The following is a 20,021-nucleotide window of genomic DNA, read 5'->3' on the forward strand; positions in this document are numbered from 1 at the left end:
TAAATAGGCACAGTCAATTGATGGCCATTTAATCAACAACAATAAACACGTAGTTGAACAAGTAGAGAAATCCAACGGCTCAATTATATAAAAACATAACAAGAATTTATCCTACAAAAGGTTCATCAAAACCCTAGATAACAAATTAGTTATTCATAATAGTATGTAAAACTACAATACTAAAAGTCTTAACCAACGACGAAAAATAGGAAGAGGAAGGAAAAACTCGTTGAAGAATTCTCCGCCTTGCTCCCAGTGTGTTCTTGACTCCTTAGGTCGAATCCCCGGTCTCCTTAGCCTCCTTAGGTCTAAATTATGTCAAAAGTGTGTCCAACCTTCAAAAATACCATTTTTTCATGTATATATACCAAGTAGGGTCGGGCCCAAACAATTATACCTTCTCCTACGCGAAAAAGGACAATATTTCACGTCTGGACTGCCGCGGCCGTGGTCAACCGCGGTACAACCGCGGTATATGGCAGGTATACTGCCTCAGCCCGCCTCAGCTCCACGGTCGCGGTTTCGGCCGCGTTTTTCACCCTGTTTCGTTTGGAATTTGAAAAAACGTAAAACATGAAAGTTGTATCCCTTTGAGTTAGCTTTCTAACCACATATTGTGGAGCCCAAATGGAGTTCTGAGCAAAAAGTTATGTGTATTTTACTAGACAGTGCACAATATGCCTACTCGATTCTTCGTTTTGTTGCTCTATCATCCGTTGATCCCCGAATACGATCCCGGCTTAATTCCTTACGCTTTTACTCAGACTTCAAAGCTCCAAATCACTTGAATTCATTCCATAACATCTATATAGCTCGGAATCACTCCTACAAGGCATAAAACACACCGTTAGTGCAAAACACTAGTGATTAAAACGCAAACTCAACTAAAGTGCAGTAAATTAGAGTGTAATAATCGACTAAAATACGCAATTATAGCCTATAATCATGCCCATAAACATTGTGGAAAATTTTCGTTGGTTGTTGGTTGTGTTTGACATTACCGATAGGGTTCTATATGTTTATGATTCTATGGTATCTTCACACAATCACAGCCTTGTTGAAACTGTTATCAACAAGTTTGCTGTTATGATCCCCCTCTACTTGTCATGCACCGGCTTCTATGGCAAGCTTTCAGCATCAACTCAAGAACACAAAGGCATACATTAAAAAAGGTGTTACTGACCCTCTTGACATTCGGTGGTTGGTCGGTGAGATACCCCAGCAAAAAGAGGGATCACTGTATGAAAAGTCTGTTTTTCCTTGTATTTATTTAACAGATTTTATTTTACACTGAATGCTAAATCTTTTCCCCTAATTTTTTTTGCAGTGATTGTGGTGTATACGTTGCGACATTTGCTGAATGTGTCAGCATTGGAGAGCTATGATTTCAAAGGAAGACTTTTCTGATATTGATCAACACCGTAGACGCTATGGAGCGCTATTTTGGATTATGCTAGGAAAAAGCAAGAGATTGGGGAAATTAGTGAGAGTGAGGTGACTGGCAGATTAGTGAGAAGAAAAGGTGCACCAGCTGTGAACGAGAGAACACAAGTCCGGAAGAAGAAGAAGAATTAGTTGCCCTTTTACGTAGAAAAGTTATAGTTAAATTATTTAGTGTAGCTGGTTTGTAGTAAAGTTGTAGAAAAATTGTTAACTAAGAACAAGTCAGTTGAAACTTATTTGTAGCAGACTTGTGCTACAATTTTTTTACCTTTTGTTTTGTTATTTTGTCCAGGAAACTGCTACTTAGAATCGAAAACACTATGGAGAGCCTTTTTTGGTTCAAAGTTGTTAGTACTTGATTTTACTATTTTTTTGTGTTGTTACCTTTTGTTTCATTATTTTTAGCATATAATTTCTTTACAACATAACTACAATTATGAGGTATCATTATGTATTAAGGCAGTGGGCTGGGGAGATATTGATGTTCCTAGAGTTCGAATTTGCAGATGTTCCTCATCTAATTAGTCTGTCTAAGAGTGCTGCAACACCTGCTGATCTTACATGTGAGTTCGTGAAAACTGGGAATGTCGTTCCCATTCTCTTAATGTTGCTATGATGATCCACCCTAAGGTTGTTTGGCTGAAGAAATGTAGTTGGACAAAAAAACTACAAGCCAATTGCATTAAGAGTTGAAAACATTTCATTATAGGAGACAGTCTATATTCAATTTATCAACACAATTACAACTCAACTATAATTCTCCAGAACACCTCAACACAATCTATCAAAAAATTATAGTTACTTTATCAATTTTTATTTCGTTTTGGGAGCATTTTTACAAGATCTTTTGTTATGCCCTTCTAGCCTGCAGTTTCCACATAAAATCGTGTACTTTTTTGCTTTTACTTCATCATATGGTTTGTAGCTTTGTTTCTGAGGTCTCACTCGTTGTCTTTTCCCAGTTCGTGGCTTTACAACTTCTTCAGCTACATGTTGTGGCACATTCCATTTGCTTTCGTCAGGCAGCGGGTCTACTGGTATTTCATAAGTCTTCAAAAGACTCTCCCTCGTGCAATAAGGAGAACAATAGTTTTCATAAGACTCATCCCTGTGCCTCAAGGCCGCCAAAGCATGTGGACAAGGATGTTCGTCAAGTTGGAACTATCCACAACTACATCTCTTGTTTTCAAGGCAAACAATAAATCGCTTCACACTGTCTATCACTGTATGGATGTGTTATGTGGAAGCCGTCACCTACATTTTCATTACAAACACACAACAAATTTTCATCAACATGTTCAAATAACTACAATTTTACAACAAGTTATCTACAATTAGCAGTATATATGTAGTTTGATGGAATCATTGATCTGATGTTAATTGTTATAGCTTACTCTCATCTTCTGTGATAATGTCATGTTGTCCTCCAACTCTTTGTTATAATGTTTCCCAAGGTATGTGAATGTACCCTTTGCTTTCGATAACTTTTCATTATTCCAACTTTCAAGAAGAGTCCTCATGTACTCTAATAGTTCTACTACGGGCAGCTCTCTTGCATCTTTTGTTACCGCATTCAATGACTCTGCAATGTTTGATGTCATCGTCCACGTTCTGTTCACCGTAGCATGTACCCGAGATCATCTGTGATAGCCAATATCGTATAGGTATACTTTAACACGTGTGTCGACCTCTTCAATCTTTGACATTCTTTCATTAAATTCATCAATTGTGTATGATCGTGCCGTGGCAAAGTACAATTCGCTTAACTTTAGATGACCTTTCTTGAACTTTGACCTTACATTTGTTCAAATATGCCACATGCAAGCATAATATGGCATGCCAGTATAAACAGTAGATGTTGCCTTCAAGATACTCTCATTCCGATCCGAAACAACACACATGTTTTGTTTTTCACCATACGCATGTTTGAATTGCTCAAAAAACCAATTCCATGCTACATCATTTTCTGAATCAACAACAGCATATCCGAGTGGTAATATGCTACCTATCATATAGGTGGAAAAAAGAAAATCAATTTCTGTAATAAAACTTGATAGTACAAAAATAACATACTAAAAACAAATTTTCAATGATATTTCTACAATTAATCTACAATACCTGTTGCATCCATTGTGCTAGTTGTTAACATTATTCCCCTATATGCCGACTTCAAGAAGGTGCCATCAACTACAACAACTGGTCTACAATACTCCCAACCCATGATGGACGTACTAAGCGCAACAAATGCGTACAAGAAACAGTCATCTTCAGTCTTCTTCAATTTAACTACAGTCCCCGGATAAGTCTTCTCCAGAATATACAAATAACTTGGCAAGCGACTGTAGGAATGAGCAGGATGACCTCTCAAAAATTCCAAAGCCTTTTCCTTTGCTCTCCAAGCTTGCATGTATGTTAAGTTCACACCATGATCCGACAACATGTCAGTTTGTATATCTTTTGGTGTGTATATTGTCTTAGGATCCACATATTTTGGCATCACCATGCTGCCAACTGCCATGGCAGTAGGTTTGCGTTGTATGTATGTGTTGTCCATAAAAGAGCATGTGCGCAAGCTGTAAAATTTTCGAACCTTGAACAGTGCTGATTGATTTATGCTGGTGGACTTGAAGTGCCATGTACAATTATCCCCAACACATACCAGGCAGTAGCTACATAATAAAAGCAATTTAAAAATTGGTATGAAAAATGTATCTACAAAATAATAGGCTGTTTAAGCAAAAAAAAAATCTTGTATTAAACAAGTTATTTACAATAAAAAAACTACAAATTATGTACAATTTATATACAAAGAAAGTACAAATTGTACATGGCAAAAAACATAAATACTACAAATTAAACAAAGATATGAATTTGACAATTGAACTGTTCATACCTTCTTGCGCTAGACCTCTTCACCCTAAATTGGAACTTATTCATGACAGAATAGTGCTTCATTGCATTGATAATTTTTTGCTTATCTTTGTAAACTTGGCCTACTTCAATAACAACTGGCGTATGTTCTGTTATGATGATACTTTCATATTCCACAATCTTCGGAGATGTTGGCCTATCAATCAACTTCATTGTTCCAGATGAACCTGCACTCAATTAAAAGTATATACAATTCAGGAAATATATTGTAGCTAATTTGTAGTAAAATTGAACAATTGAAATTGAGTACTTCAATAGTCCTAATAGTTGAACTACATTTGTTATGTAGTATAATTGTAGATATTGTGTGGAATAATTGTATAAAACATGGAACTGACAAAATATCACCACTAGAAATACAGAGCAAACCTGCAATTGTGCTCGAACTAGAGATACTGCAATCCAAATGGAAATCACGCACTATTATACACAGCGGATACATTCCTAAGCTTAGGTTTTCCTTTTTCGTCTCCATGTATACTCGAACTCCCATATCGTTCCTAATTTCATTGGAGGACAACGTTCATTGACAGTGTATTTGATTTTGATGATTTTTTTGGACGTATCGATCATTAAATGCTCTGCAATAGTAGAAATCAATTGACTATAATTTGAATCCTCGCAAACAACAATTCCATCAACATTAAAATCATTGTATCTCCCAATGCTATCCCAATGACCATTTAGCTGAAGCATAATAGCTAAATTTGACATTATATCGCGGAATTCAATACAATTCAGGATAATTGTTGGCAATTTTTTTTCTAAACCTTCGCTTATGGTTTTGAAACGAGAGGAGACAGAAAAAACAGAGAACTAAACTTGATTGTGCGATGTTAGTGACAGAAAATAGGCGTAATAGCAGGCTTAATTATATTGCGAAGATTGCGTCTGTAAAATATCCGAAGAATCCTCCGTGATCCCAAATTCCCGCATCTAAAAAAAAGGAAGGCTACTGCAGAAAGGATTCTAGTTTAAATAAATGTATATATTTTGTAGACAAAGCTTAGGTAGGTCGGGTAATTTCGTAAATATGGACATTTTTGGTAATAAAGATTCTAATTTTGTACAGCTATGTAAAAAACTCTTAACAAATCAAGAAAAAATAGCCCAACAAACGTGGAACTCAATGTTGATGTAAACTGAATTGGAAGGTTTAAATTTTTTGAACTTTTTTTTGGAGATTTGTCCTAAAATTTGACACTTGTTAATTTTTGGTCGTGCAACTTGGCATTCTAAGAGTGATTTGATATATATATATATATATATATATATATATATATATATATATATATATATATATATATAGTTAGTTAGTTAGTTAGTTAGGAAGAAACTACTCTCTAATTCGAATTGGTAATTTTTTTTTTATTTTCATTTTTAACATTACAAGAGAATGCTAGCTTTTGGTACATTTAAATTTATAATTTATAATTAAATTAAATATTTTCAAATATATATGCATTAAGCAATTTTAGTGTGTGTGTGTATATATATAGTCTAAAAAATAATATGGAATTCACGTGCAACTCACGTATAGAGAGACTAGTTATATTAAAATGAGGTGGAAAAAAATCCAGAAAAAATATAAATGTGAATGAAGGCCAAAGAGAAGTGTCACGTAAACTTTTTCATTCCCTACTTTATATATATATAAAGAGAGAGAAAGAGAGATTCCTTATGGGAAGGAAGATTCTTGTGCAAATGTAGAGGAGGATAAGTGTTCATGTGTTGTTGCTAATTATTTCAGTCCTTTTCTTGCATTGTAGATCTATCAAGAGCTTCGGAACCCTAATTTCAAGTCTCTCCGAGAAGTTACAGTCTTGAAGATACAATATGATGGTAAATTGGTAATAGACACCGAAAATTGTAGTAGGGGCGTAACAGACATATAGTTTGTGTGTAAGTTGCTAACTGAGCCAAGTTTATGGAGGATTTTATGTATTAAGCCAATTGGCATTTGGTGGATATTGGATGTGAAACCAAATTAGCAAGTCAAAAGATCTGTCCTAAGCATCTTTGTTATCTTCTTAACTTATTTAGTTATGAAAGTTCAGATATAATCCATCTGTAGCTGTGCTCTTACCTCTATGACATTCATGCATGTCTGTCTCCTTTGTGCTTGTGCTTTTACATTTTTGACTGCCTGCAATGTCTACCACATGAAGAATTTCATGAATCCATTCATTGTACAAAGGCCATCAAGTAGTCTTTCCAGATACCGCGCTGATTGGGACACTGTAGATTAACTAAGGAATCTTTGCATTTGACCTTATATCTTTCCACCTGAATGGGATTTATTTTTATACATTTCATTGCCTGTTCCATTCACTTGAATAAATCAATCCTTGAATGACTATTAGTTTTCGTCAATACTTACAATTTCAAAATATGAACAACAGTTTTTGTCACCTGCCAACTCGATAAACTAATGAGGTTAAATCTAACCCCACTACTGTTACTGGTTTGATAAGTCATTAAACATGTTTAATATTTAGAATTTGCAAAAGGCAAAAGTATCCAAAAAATCAGCAAAAATATTATTGTTTCATTCCAAAAAATTTCAAGAATGCAATATAATCTCTCTGCACTACAGGAATGTTTTAGTACAACATAGCAGAAAACGGTGAGAAGCTATCGAAAGCATCTACATTGTCAAGCTCTCTGGGTTCTCGACAATCTTTGAGAACGTTTGAAGGAAGGCTGCCAAGTCAGCACCATAAATAATCCGGTGATCTGCCGTGACATTCACCTGTATAACATAATAAGGAGGTTAGGTTAAGAACGTTATGTCGCGCAATTTTATACATTGAAGAAGAGATATAGGACATATCCAAGAAATGTACAAGCACAAGGAATAACCAATTAATAAATGGTCTGATGATGCATGTAGATCGGTGAACTAACAAGACTACAGTGCTATATCTTCTAGCTTTATGTATGTATAGGATGAGTCAAAAGTGCAATTAGACAGGACTAGATGTCTAATCGAAGACAATTCAAATATCTAGACTCTGCATTTCAAAAGATAGAAGAATATGTAACATATATAACTGAAAATAGTGTGACCAAAATTGAGAAAATGCTATAGGGATGATATAGGATATGAAAATACCTCTCCAATTGAGAGGCAAGCTCTACATAGAGGAGACTACCAATACTATATGGGAGTGTGTTTCTCACCACTAATGGCCATCACTTACTACAAGGTGAGTATTGTAGAAATTAATGTTAAGATGGATGCATGATGACACAAGATTAGATTATATCATATATGACCACATGAAATAGAAGATGCAAATAGCGTTCAGACCCATCCACCCTAGAAATGATCATCCGATCACGGGGCACATGATCTGCATTCATAGTAGGCCTCATAACCACATTTGAGACAACAAGTATTCAGCACATGCATCTCACTTTTCATGTGATTATTATTAAGAAGAAGGCAAACGAGGAGTAAAATTCTTTTTATTCTTGTAGCTTCCAGCCAAAGGAGCTAAAATGTGAGAGCAAATAATAGATTCCTATAATAAAAAATCCCAAATACTAGTAATTTGAACTACCCAACTAACTCCATCATTACTCCTTAGATATACCGAGTTATCTCTACAAACCCCACGATACTAAAATGGAAAAATATAAACAAAAGTCCAGCTCCAGATCAACAGAAGCCACTAAATTTCCTAAATGAAACAAGATATTAATTGTTAGCCATGAAACAGTTTAATTGTTCTAATTAAACACCATTATGCCACAAAAATCAACTGGGTCCCAAACTTTATATAGCTACTAATCACGAGGCGCATGAATTCCTATCATGATAAGAATTCCATCAGATAAACATGGTGACATGGTTGATTTAAACATAACTGGTGATCTAACAAGCACGTGGCTCCCATTCGCATACCCGATGGACCCTTCGCATACCAGATGGATGAAAGGGTTGACATTATCAATGCCGGAACTCACACCATTCTACCATGTTTGTGACCATAACTCACCTGCTTTGGTTCAGGCCAGATAGGCACCTCTTATGTCAAAATCCCCAACTGTTAATTCGACTCTAGCTGGGTCCAATTATCGTTCCACTATGCGTATCCTCAGCCACCTTAGACGCAACCCATTTTTTGTATATCATTGGTTCAGAAATCTACCAGAAGAGTCCAAATTGCTAGAAACCTTGTCTAACCAGAGATGGAGTGGCAGCCCCAAGACCCTGGTCCAGGCATGTGTTCCTATAACTGGGAGCATCAGTCCAAAGGCAATGTGTGCTCTCTTGATGCCGCTACCCCACTTTGAAGTTTAATCTTCTCTGCTTTTGATCTCAACTGAAAGTCAAACAAGAGGACATCTACCAATTTCTATTTTCTCACAAAGCTGGGATGTTCGTATTATCATCACCATACTTTGACCAGGCATCTTCTAGGAAACCTGTTCCGGTTCTCAAAGATCCTGAATGTCTCTATACAATACCATACTTACTTTCACCTTGCTGGCATTTTCCATCTTTAGCTTTAACATAACTTCATTTTGCTGGAAGTTCTACCAGTCAGAAGCACCTTTTTCAAAGAACTTATGCACTTTTCCAAGCCAAATTTGACCAACCTGTTGCATTCTGGGTAACCTCATGAATGATAATCAAACTTCTTCTTACACAGCAACTACTTGCTAAATTTGTAGAAGTCCTGCAGCACGTAATACTATATAGCTACTCAAAAAAATTTCATCTTATGTATATTCCTCTTGTGCCTCCAAAGAAAGGTGAATATTTGAATAGCCACAGATGCATATAAGGAGATAGCCATAGCACGAAGAAACATTTTTTTCATTTCCACCCATTCATACCAATGGACCTTGTTAACATACCTCTCAATCAGTTCAGTGTAAAACTGCATTCTATTTTGTATATTAGTTTCACGTTAGTCACCTTTCACATTGTCATACACTAGGCATAAGTAATTTAAAGGTAAAACCTATGATGCTTGAATTCTGCAGATATCATCGGCGACCGGTGTTGACATGACAGGACACCGGTTCATCAGATCAATCCAAGGAGGGCACGTAGACTCAATGGCAGGAAGGAGGAGGAAGGGAAAAGAAAGAAAGAGAAGAGAAGCAAGAAAAGAAAAAAGGAAGGGAAGACAAGGGAAGAAAACACTGCCATGTCAAGAAGAGTTTCCATTGAAATAGTCGTCGTTGTCACCATCGATGCTGCTATTCTAATTTGATGTTATGAAAGAGAGAGGAACGTGTTACAAGTTAGGTCTATAGCTTTCATAGTTGCTGTTATCGGCCACAGCCAAGTCTTTTTCACTTCACCTGGTCATTTGAATGAGATATTCCTACTCCTTCAGCCTTCCTATCTTACTCCTTCAGCCTTCCTATCTTACTCCTTCAGCCTTCCTATCTTTTGTGTACAGCTCATTCTCTTTCCCTTTTCCTCTGTTACTCTCTACGCATACACCTGATTGACTGTCCCTCTCAAACGTTCCATTCATATCCACTTAAACATGCTGCCACTATTTCTGCCATTGATATTACTGCCATACTAGCAAAATAATCATGTGTTATGCCTTCCTTAAGCCTTCCTATCTTTTGTGTACAGCTCATTCTCTTTCCCTTTTCCTCTGTTACTCTCTACGCATACACCTGATTGACTGTCCCTCTCAAACGTTCCATTCATATCCACTTAAACATGCTGCCACTATTTCTGCCATTGATATTACTGCCATACTAGCAAAATAATCATGTGTTATGCCTTACTGGGCACCGCCGTGGTGTGCTCACACTACGCTTCTGTACATTTTTCTGTGTACAGGTCCAGGTATTTGATAGGTAGTAGTTGTGCGGATCGTCGCGGTGGAGACTCAAGGTAAACCTGTTACTACGTTTGCAGCCTTCGGAGTCACCTTCATTTGTATTTTGCTTTCATTTGTTCCTTCTTGTTCTGGAAGAGTGTTGTCTTCATTTTGTATAACTACTCTTAGAAAGGCTTATGACTTGTACCACTAGTTTTGGGAATTGTAAGTGTTCAGAGTTGCAAAATGTATTAAAGCTAATGAAGTTATATGTATATAAGGCTTATCTTTAGCTTTAACATAACTTCATTTTGTGGCCCATTGGTTTGAGGTTATAGTATTACGCTATTTCAAACAAGTGATAAGTAAATTCGTGAGGGTGAGAGGGTAAGCGAATCGAAGAAAATGAGTTTCATCGAAGTTTGACAATTTGGGATAAAATACGGTCCAAGCTGGGCAGCATCTACTTCGGCTCAAAGCGAATAGGCTGGCAATCTTGAAGCGACGGAGAATTCTTTAACTGTTCGGTGTCGGCATCTTTTCCTACTAATTGTTCTCCTAACCGGGCAAGTACACCGTATTTATGGACTAGTGTCATACAAGGTACCACATGACCATGATAGTAAGGTGTATAAAGTGTCTTAAAAGTGATTAGTATTTTAAGTAATTTAAGATAATTCTTAATTATGTGGATAACTGGTTAATTATTGATTTTTAGTGGGAGGTTAACAAGGTAATTGATTTTGGTGGATAAGCTTAAAGGGACATCACCCTCAACGTGGCAGCAAGGGGACTTAAGCATCAATGAATCTTTGGTGTATATAATTAGGTGGCATATTCAGAGATTTTTGGGCAAAATAATCCCCAAAGTGGGGCCCACAAACCTCAAAGAGATTTTCATACATCATTTAAGAGAGATGTGCATGTTTGTTAAGTAACGAACGAAGCCACCAAAATAATTCATATGAAACTTCATAATACTATAGCAACGTGAGATTTGCGATTCTAAGGAAGTACGGTGCAATCTTTCACAAGAGTATCATACGGATTTTTCCCTATTTCGATCTCGCTGTTACGTGTTTCGTCGCGATTGGCGTGTGTTAGAGGGATTGTCAAGAGAATCGGCTCAGGTATGTTAAGGCTATTCCTTCTTTCATAAATGTCTCTATTCATAGAAGCATGAGGGGTGCCTATGTTCGTGATTCCCCATGTGTCTTATTATTATGTCTTTTGTTCATGGGTCTCGGAGAAACACATAGTTGATAAAGTTCATCCGAAGCCACACTAGCAGAATTAGGCCGACAAAGATAAAGGATGCCTTGAAAGATATGAAGATTAGAAAGATTGTGGTCCAGATAGTATACCAGTGTTTTGGAAGTGTCTTGGAGAGGTTGTAGTAGAATGGCTCATCAAGCTAATTAATGTTATACTAAGAAGTGGTAGGATGCTTGATGAGTGGAGGAAGAGTATCCTGACTCTAATCTATAAGAACGGAGATATTCAAATATGTGCGAGCTATCGTGGCATTAAACTTATGAGTCATGCGATGAAACTCTGGGAAAGAGTGATAGAGCGTAGACTTAAAAACACGATAAGGGTAACAGAGAACCAAATTGGATTTATGCTCGGTAGATCTATAATGGAGGCTATATTCTTCCTAAAAAGATTGATGAAAAGTTATCGCGAAAGAAAGAAGATCCATATATGGTGTTCATTGACCTAGAGAAAGCATATGATATAGCATACCACGGAAGGTCCTTTGGTGGGTGATGGAGAAAAAAGGAATTCATATTAAATATATGTCATAAACATGTATGATGGAGTTGTCACTAGCGTGCAAACAGTATTAGGAGATACAAAGGAGTTCCTAATAACAGTAGGTTTACACAAGGATGGTTCTGCATTGAGCCCTTACTAATTTACCTTAGTTATGGATGAGCTAACTAACACAATACAAGATGAGGTCCTATGGTGTAGGCTATTTGGTGTTGATATTATGCTAATGACGAGACACCTTAGAGAGTAAGGGTTGTAGGATAAGTAGAAGTAAGACTAAGTACATGGTTACATGAGAAGAGCAAAGTTGAGGTGAGACAAGATGGGATTGGGGTGTCAAAATGCAAATAGTGTAGATATCTAGGCTTGTTGGTTCAAAAGAATGGAATGATATATGAAGATGTTATGCATAGGATTTAAACCAGATGGTTGAAATGGAGAACTGCTATTGGGGTATATGTGATAGAAGGATACTTACCAAAGTGAAAAGGTAAGTTTGATAGAACTATAAGACTGGCTACGCTATATGTTAGTAAACGATGGGCTGACAAAATCCAACATATCCACAAGATGAGTGTCACAAAGATGCAGATGCTAATATGGATGTACGATCACACAAGATTAGATAAGATTAAAAACGACCACATTAGCCAAATGGTGCAAGTAGCAAGCTTTGACAATAAAATGAGAAAAGATCGCTTTGAGATGGTTGGTGATGGTCTTGTTTTGAATTGCCCAATGATGCAGATCCACAGGTATGAAAGTACGGGGTGGACCTAAAATCACATGAAAGGAAGTTACCTCGAAAGACCTACAAATCCTTGGAATCAATGCAGACCTCGCTAAAGATAGGACGCAATTGAAGAGAAAGAGCCATAAAAAGGTAATACCTACTAGTTGGGAATAGGTTTTAGACTTGGTAGAGAACCTCTAGTGTTATTATTATATAGAGAGGTTAGCATTGTATGCATCTTTTAGTTCTCCAAATTACCCCTGTCAGCATATTAAACAAGAATAATCAGAAGGACTTCTTCGTCTTTTTGCTCAAAAAGTCAAACCCAATTTTCTTATCCTCTTTCTCGGCTGGTCTTCCTTCTAGTTCCTTGATGGTGAATTCAAATCCAAAATGCATTGAACTAAATGTTAGATCACTTAACTTACCCAATTGTTGGTTCTATTGATAGTTAAAGTGAATCAATATTAGCATTTACTGTACTAAATATAGTCCCCTTTTCAGCCTGTGAGAGAAAATGAAAAAAGAGTTACCACATTTGTATTGGACAAATTAAAAGTCGACTGCAGATTTGACAAATTAAAGGTCGAGCTGCAAATTTGAATACTACTGGAAGATGAAAAAGGTGAGTTGCACAAATAACAAGGGACTCTTTAGAGGCTCAAAACTTCAATTTTTTGCTCTCAGTTCTCAAATGTGATCTTCCATTTGAAGCCTTTTTGTATATCAGAATTTGAGGGACGCAAGAAAACAGCTAAGAGATAAAATTGGAGATGGAGGTGGTGTATCGAGAAAAGGGATTGGAAAATTTAAGTGAAAGACCAAAAAGGCCCAAAAAGTCTTATATTTAATGTGATGGCATGGGTAATTTGGAGAACTAAACTATGCATACAATGCTAACCTACTACAACTATGTTCACTTTCACTCAGTGTTGTAAAAAACGCGAAGCGAAGCGAGACCTCGGGCGCTTTTGTGATGTAAAGCGTAGCAGGTTGAATAAAGCGAGCGCTTCTGCAAAAAAAGCGAGAAGCGTAAAAGCGACAGTAGCAACAGAAGCGAGCGTTTCTACATATTAAGGGCTGCCAACGTTAAAAATTAAAAAAGTTCATCAAGTTCAAGCCCAGGTATCCCAAAATAGCAGCGAAATGCTGGCAAATTTTTTTCCCTTTAGTTCTTTTTCCCATTCTCTTCTTCATCTTTCTTCTTCTTTTTCTTTCACTGTTTCAGTGATAAATTGCAGCGAAATGCTGCCCAATTTTTTCGTTTCAGTTACTGCCATCTTTTTCGTATACTTAATGCCATTTTGTTTCATTTCATTTAATCATGTAGAAGAATAGGTTGCCAATTATGTGCTTTAATTGATGCTACTCTTTAGTTTTTACATTGAAGTATTAAACATTTGCTTACAGTTACATGTATTGTCTATGCAATATTTATTTTAATTTTTTTTTAATTCCGCTTCACTTCAAAAAGGCGAGCGCTTCGCTTCTCGCTTATCGCTTTAAGCGAAAAAGGGGCTTGTCGCTTTTTCTCGCTTCACGCTCTTCACAATACTGCTTTCACTTTTATTTTGTTTTTGTAATGACGATGATATGAGTTGAGCTTAAAGAAAGAAGTGAGGATCCATATCACTTACACCCAACTTGTTTGGGACTGAGGCATAATTGTTGTTGTAATAAATTATGCAATCATAAGGCCACTGATTTCACATGTACAGGAACTGATCATATATTTACACTAATGCGGAGCAGACCATGGACCATGATCACGAGATAAATAAAGGAATTAGTGAAAAAATCAAAGCACTCTACCAAACACATTTAGGCTATAAGTGGAGTAGCCCAAGAACATTATAGACCTCCCTGGACGCCCTTTTACAACTCATGTAGGACAACTATGTAATGCAACAGATAAGAAAAGGAATGAACTGATGAAGTACAAGAAAAGCAGTGCTATGTCAGGGTGAATGTGGGTAATAGATCTGAGGATATCTCATTGATAACATTTCAGTGTTTCATAAACTCAATGTGTGATTTTCAGAGAATCAGAATATTAATTAGAAGTTAACAAGTGGAAACAATATACAAGACAAACAAACAAAGTTTATTGAAAAAGAATTTAGATAATGAAACAAGATATGAGACCCAAAATAGAAAAAAGAAATACAAGGATAAAGCAGTTATTATTAAAATCCTCTCAAAGCCGCCAAACGTTGAAGAAAAACAAGTAACAGGATTTTCTATTTCAACATTCAAGGGGAAAATATAGTAATGGCTTCACCACAATTTAGATCAAAACTAAACAAATTTAGTTTTGTGATGGGTCATGCAAGTTATGCGAGAAACTTGTATAAAATAAGAGTGAGCATTGTTTGTGATTTTCCATCTCCTCCGACTAAACACTCTCTAACCCAACCAACAAAAGAGAGGAAGAAACAAATGTTTTTCATGATTGACTTCATCAACTGTTTTCATTATTGAAATTAGCACTTGCAACAGATTGAACGCAGGAACGGGATACAAGACATACCAGCATCTTATTTTTGACAAAGAAGAAACCTTCAGAGTCAGAGACAACAGTTGGTTTTGATGCTCCAACAGCCATAATAGCACCCTGAACATTATCCCAGTTTCAGAATAGTTGCTACTTCCTAAGAACTGAATGACTTGTAAACAGAAATAGAAGAAAACGCTACATCTAATTTCTAACCTGGCCGGGAGGAAGAATAGCATCAAATCTGTCCACACCAAACATGCCTAAGTTGGACAACGTGAAAGTCCCTGAAAACAAAACCTTTCAATGTCAGTACTCAAAGAACTCACTGAATGAATTAGCTACAGATGTACACTTTTAAAGACAAACAAATCAAATAAAGCAAATTGTTACCTGAATTGTACTCGTGTGGCTGAAGTTGCTTAGCCCTAGCCTTGTCTACCAATTCCTTCCACTTTTGAGACAATAGATAAAGATCCAACTACACCAAGGTAACAAAATGATAAGCCTTATATCACTAAACTTTACATCTTTCTCGAGCTCAATTGTGAATATAACCAACCCATGCGAAGAGAATGTTGCTTCATTTAGAAATAGAGATTGTAATTACGCTACCTTGTCAGCATCCTGAAGCACTGGGGTGATCAATCCACCATTAATTGCCACAGCTACAGCAATATTTATACTGCTATTATAAGTAAAGCTCTTTCCGTCTTTACAAGTGGCGTTCACAACTGGATGTTGAGCCAGGGCCATTGCTGCAGCTTTAGCTAACAGTGCAGTCATTGTAACGCCTTTTGGCTTAACCTGTTATTAATTGAATTTCAAAGCACGTCAAGCCCCAGAATGTAGATGCAAATAGGTATCAGTTCATTTGGCATTTCTATGATATTCCCACCACAGCATTTGATGCATCAACATATTAGCCTCAAAATAGATGAACTTACCTTTTCATACAGAGCATCAAGGGCATTCGTACTAACTGGATATCCAACACGGAATGTGGGAACAGAGAGGCTCTCCATCATATTCTTTGATACTGCAATTTGCATTGTGGTGAAAGGAACAACTGTCGACCCTGGAATGTCAGGAAAGCTAGTTGGAGACGCTTTTGCAGGAGCAGCCGCAGATGGGATCGGAGCAGCTACTGCAGTGGCAGCGGGGATGCTTTTAGTAATCCCAGCGGCCTTCTCGACATCCTCCGGGGTAATCCGTCCAAATGCCCCCGTCCCAGTCACTTTGTTGATATCAATTTTGTGCTGCTTCGCTAACTTCTTCGCATAAGGCGTGGCGACAATCTTAATCGGTCCAGCAACTTTGGGGGCAGCAGGAGCAGCAGCTTCACTGGTAGTGGTAGCAGGAGGAGAGGTTTCTAGTTTGGGAGTAGCAGATTGGCCTTTGGCTCTAATCTTGGCTTCGGCAATTTCATCTTCAGTCTCAGCCAAGAGCCCAATAGGAGCGCCAACAGGAGCCGTCTCGCCCTCATTGACAACGATAGCAGCGAGAATGCCACCGTAGAATGTCTCTACGTCCATGTCAGCTTTATCAGATTCGACGACCACCACAGATTCTCCTTTGGAGAGGACGTCACCCTCGGACTTAGTCCAGGAGACAATTTTGCCTTCGGTCATGGTAGAGCTGAGAGCAGGCATGAAGATCTCACGGATTTTCGATTGGACAGCGGGGAGTTTGTATGGGCGAGCTGGGAATGCCGCCGCCACTGAAGATCGGAGGGAAGAAGGAGAAGAGATTGTGGAGGAGAATGAGAGAGCTGGGGACTTGGAATGGAGAAGCGACGCCATTGGAAATGCCGAATTAAAGGAGTGATTTAGGAGTGGGAAACGAAATGGTTTAGAGGAATTGGTTAAAGCTCTTATATGGTTTATATGAGAAAGAAGTATGGCCTGAAAGGGGCGGAGAAGACGAGGAACGGTTAGTGATCTATAGCTTTGAGCTCTCCGCTGCGTTCTAAAATGAATTATGGGCCCCGTAGAATACATGGCAAGAGTTTTTTAATTCCAATTAGACACTTGCTTACCCAGATTTGTCTTCTGGCTCTTTACAAACTTATTTTTAGTATTATGATCTTATCTTTTTCTTTTTTATATATCATACATATTGGGCTTCTAAATGCGATATTTCATTAGTTACTTTTTTAGGGTCTTGGCTTGTCACATGAGTCTGAATTTCATATTTCCGTATATGAAAAGAAGTATACATATCTTCATATACCAAACATTTAATTTTACATGTAAAAGATCTATCTTTTACACATAAGAGATCTAAAAATGTAATTATTTTTAATTTTAAAATTATAAAGGAGCATGATGTAAATAGCACGATTTGTCACTCCGACCCTTAATTCTATGGAGATTCATTTAGACACTCACGGGTCGTTTGATACAAGGGCTGGATATCCTAGAATATCCCATTGATGGGATATTTCATGGGATTAGTTACCCCAACTTCTATATGGGATAGTTAATCCCAATATTTTAGTATAAAAATTATCCCGGGATTAGCTGATACCCCAAACCAAACATGAGATAAAGTTAATCTCACCTTTATCCCGAGATTATTATTCTTATCACATGTACCAAACGACCCCTTAGGGGTTAATTATCCTCGGGTTAATAATCTCGAAATTAATTATCCTGGTATTGTTATCCCAATCTTCTGTAGGGATAAAAATAAAACTACAATCTCGGGATAATTAACTATTTCGGGATTTGTTATACCGCAATTTTATCCCAACCAAATATGGGATAAACTCATCTCAGATTTAATGTCGAGATTAATTATCCCTCATCTCTCATACCAAATGAGCACTTATAATGTTGAAATTCACTATCTTTAACTTCTCTAACCATTAATCGAGTGTTCATAACAACTTGAAAGGTAAGTTGAACAAAATATGTGTATTTCATGCTATCGTAAATATGAATATTAAACCCCCAAATGACTAAAATAAGGGGGTGAAAGACAAAACAAATGAAAATCAAAATGTCTTTTTCCTTTTCTCCCCCTTTTGCTTCTTCAATTATGAAGCCAAGCCTTCGCCCCCACCTCCACCCCTGACAAAACCACCATCTTTTCATCACCGATATCACCTTCCTCGTACATTCAAACTTCTTCACTTACTCAAATATCTCAATTATTATTTACTCACATACACAACACCACCAATCTTTCATCACCATTCACCTAATAATTTGCTATAAGTCGCATAAATAAATTATCCATTCTACAACCACTATATTCTTCATTCGACTACCCAACCATCCATAGGTATCAATTTCTTCACCATCGTCACGATCCAATATCTCATCAAGTCATTATGGCACCTAACCCAATCCGCTAGGTAAACTAAACAATAAATGGTATAACTCCGATGAATGATTATTAGTAATCAATAAATAAAATGGCTAAACTCCATACAATATCTCAAGAACTAGTAGTACAAGTCACGAGCTACTAATATTAAGAATGTAACTCTCGTACAAAAAATAATAGTACAACATCTAGTTGATGTTTACATTAACATAAATATGAGTCATAAACTACCATGACCAAGTGATAGCTTGATTCCATATCACTAGTACAACTCTAATGATGGCCTTTGTCACTCACATCAGCTCAACTCCAAGATCTGCACACAAGGTGCAGAAATATAGTATGAGTACAATCGACACTATGTGCTTAGTAAGTATTCTAACTAACCTCGGTGAAGTAGTGACGAGGTCTTAGGCCAAGGATACTCACTTTACATAACCTGCATAGCTCAATAATATATACATGTTCCCAGCAACAATATCTAAATCTAAGCCTGAAGTCCAGATAAGGCCATTGGTGCACATAGAGAAGATATGTACAAGCATTATAACAATCTAACAATTCAGCATATAGAGAAAACACGAGTTTGATATCACACAGCTCTTCAACAATTGCATAAGCATCAAATAACCGCCACCATTTGCATATAGAGAAGATATGCATGAATAAACAAGTCAAGTTATACGGATATCATATAGAGAAGATATGTATCGTGAATCATTTAATCAAGTAAGGCAGCATATAGAGAAGATATGCATGAAAGGTATATATATATATATATATATATATATATATATATATATATATATATATATATATATATATATATATATATATATATATATTTCGTAGCTAGCATATGGAGAAGATACGCATTAAGAAGCATGTACATCCAAGGAGTTTGTAAATAGATAGATGCAAATTCCAACCACTAATCAGTTTTTCATAATCCGCGTAAACCAGAAACCTGCATGTACGCTATCAAGAAAGAAACATGTGAGGACGACCCTAGGGGATGGATACTTACACACACAAGGAATGGACAACTCACGTGCCAAAAACATAACAACCGCACTAACAACTCACATACTGCACGAAAAACTCACGTTCCAATAATGTAATAACCACATGGATAACTCACGTGTTGTCAACCCATTCCATCACACACAAAGAATATACAAGAATACATATTTACAATGAACGGGTACCAAATCATATACTCATGGACTGATAAAATAGTATGCTAGGGTGTGCATGTGCGAAGTGTACAACTACGGCTCGGATTAGGCAAATACGCCAAATAGTAACAAGCATCATGCTCAAATAGGGAATCAAGGTATACACATCATCTCTAACATGATTCAAGAAGCTCATGTAGCCATACGAATATAAAGCATGATAGCAGGGAGCACAAAATCTAAAACAAGGCATGGTACGACCTAAAGGCTACTCTAGTTGTGAATCATACATAGCACCCACATATATACTCGTTACCTCGCATATACACCAC

At 36.9% G+C, this 20,021-nt stretch overlaps 3 protein-coding genes across 3 annotated transcripts; all 3 read right to left on the minus strand.

Annotated features, from left to right (window-relative positions):
- Positions 426–3,044, minus strand: LOC109232527. Its single transcript, XM_019398295.1, has 3 exons — positions 2,838–3,044; positions 2,336–2,604; positions 426–540 (listed from the first exon to the last, which is right to left on the minus strand). The coding sequence occupies exons 1-3, from the start codon at positions 3,042–3,044 to the stop codon at positions 426–428; spliced, it is 591 nt and encodes a 196-aa protein (XP_019253840.1).
- Positions 3,249–5,088, minus strand: LOC109232528. The gene is made up of 5 exons (XM_019398296.1): positions 4,856–5,088; positions 4,744–4,769; positions 4,337–4,541; positions 3,562–4,112; positions 3,249–3,448 (listed from the first exon to the last, which is right to left on the minus strand). Exons 1-5 carry the CDS (start codon positions 5,086–5,088, stop codon positions 3,249–3,251), a joined length of 1,215 nt encoding a protein of 404 aa, XP_019253841.1.
- LOC109232062 (dihydrolipoyllysine-residue acetyltransferase component 4 of pyruvate dehydrogenase complex, chloroplastic-like) lies at positions 6,852–17,155 on the minus strand. Its single transcript, XM_019397713.1, has 6 exons — positions 16,126–17,155; positions 15,794–15,985; positions 15,572–15,659; positions 15,395–15,465; positions 15,215–15,298; positions 6,852–7,126 (listed from the first exon to the last, which is right to left on the minus strand). Exons 1-6 carry the CDS (start codon positions 16,978–16,980, stop codon positions 7,022–7,024), a joined length of 1,395 nt encoding a protein of 464 aa, XP_019253258.1. The 5' UTR covers positions 16,981–17,155; the 3' UTR covers positions 6,852–7,021.

This window comes from Nicotiana attenuata, chromosome 9 (genome assembly GCF_001879085.1).
Source record: "Nicotiana attenuata strain UT chromosome 9, NIATTr2, whole genome shotgun sequence".
NCBI classification, from domain to species: Eukaryota; Viridiplantae; Streptophyta; class Magnoliopsida; order Solanales; family Solanaceae; genus Nicotiana; species Nicotiana attenuata.

What these genes read in the sequence shown, in the direction of transcription:
- LOC109232528 (XM_019398296.1), bottom strand. Translation starts at nt 5,088, where the DNA reads ATGTCAAATTTAGCTATTATGCTTCAGCTAAATGGTCATTGGGATAGC. An exon ending in GGAACGATATGGGAGTTCGA is followed by an intron (nt 4,770 to 4,855) that starts GTATACATGGAG and finishes TTTGGATTGCAG; the next exon opens with TATCTCTAGTTCGAGCACAA. An exon ending in TAGTTCGAGCACAATTGCAG is followed by an intron (nt 4,542 to 4,743) that starts GTTTGCTCTGTA and finishes AATTGAGTGCAG; the next exon opens with GTTCATCTGGAACAATGAAG.
- LOC109232062 (XM_019397713.1), bottom strand. Translation starts at nt 16,980, where the DNA reads ATGGCGTCGCTTCTCCATTCCAAGTCCCCAGCTCTCTCATTCTCCTCC. An exon ending in TTGATGCTCTGTATGAAAAG is followed by an intron (nt 15,986 to 16,125) that starts GTAAGTTCATCT and finishes AATTAATAACAG; the next exon opens with GTTAAGCCAAAAGGCGTTAC. An exon ending in GCCACACGAGTACAATTCAG is followed by an intron (nt 15,466 to 15,571) that starts GTAACAATTTGC and finishes TTTTGTTTTCAG; the next exon opens with GGACTTTCACGTTGTCCAAC.
- LOC109232527 (XM_019398295.1), bottom strand. Translation starts at nt 3,044, where the DNA reads ATGACATCAAACATTGCAGAGTCATTGAATGCGGTAACAAAAGATGCA. An exon ending in CATTATCACAGAAGATGAGA is followed by an intron (nt 2,605 to 2,837) that starts GTAAGCTATAAC and finishes AGTTGTGGATAG; the next exon opens with TTCCAACTTGACGAACATCC. An exon ending in GATGAAGTAAAAGCAAAAAA is followed by an intron (nt 541 to 2,335) that starts GTACACGATTTT and finishes CAAACGAAACAG; the next exon opens with GGTGAAAAACGCGGCCGAAA.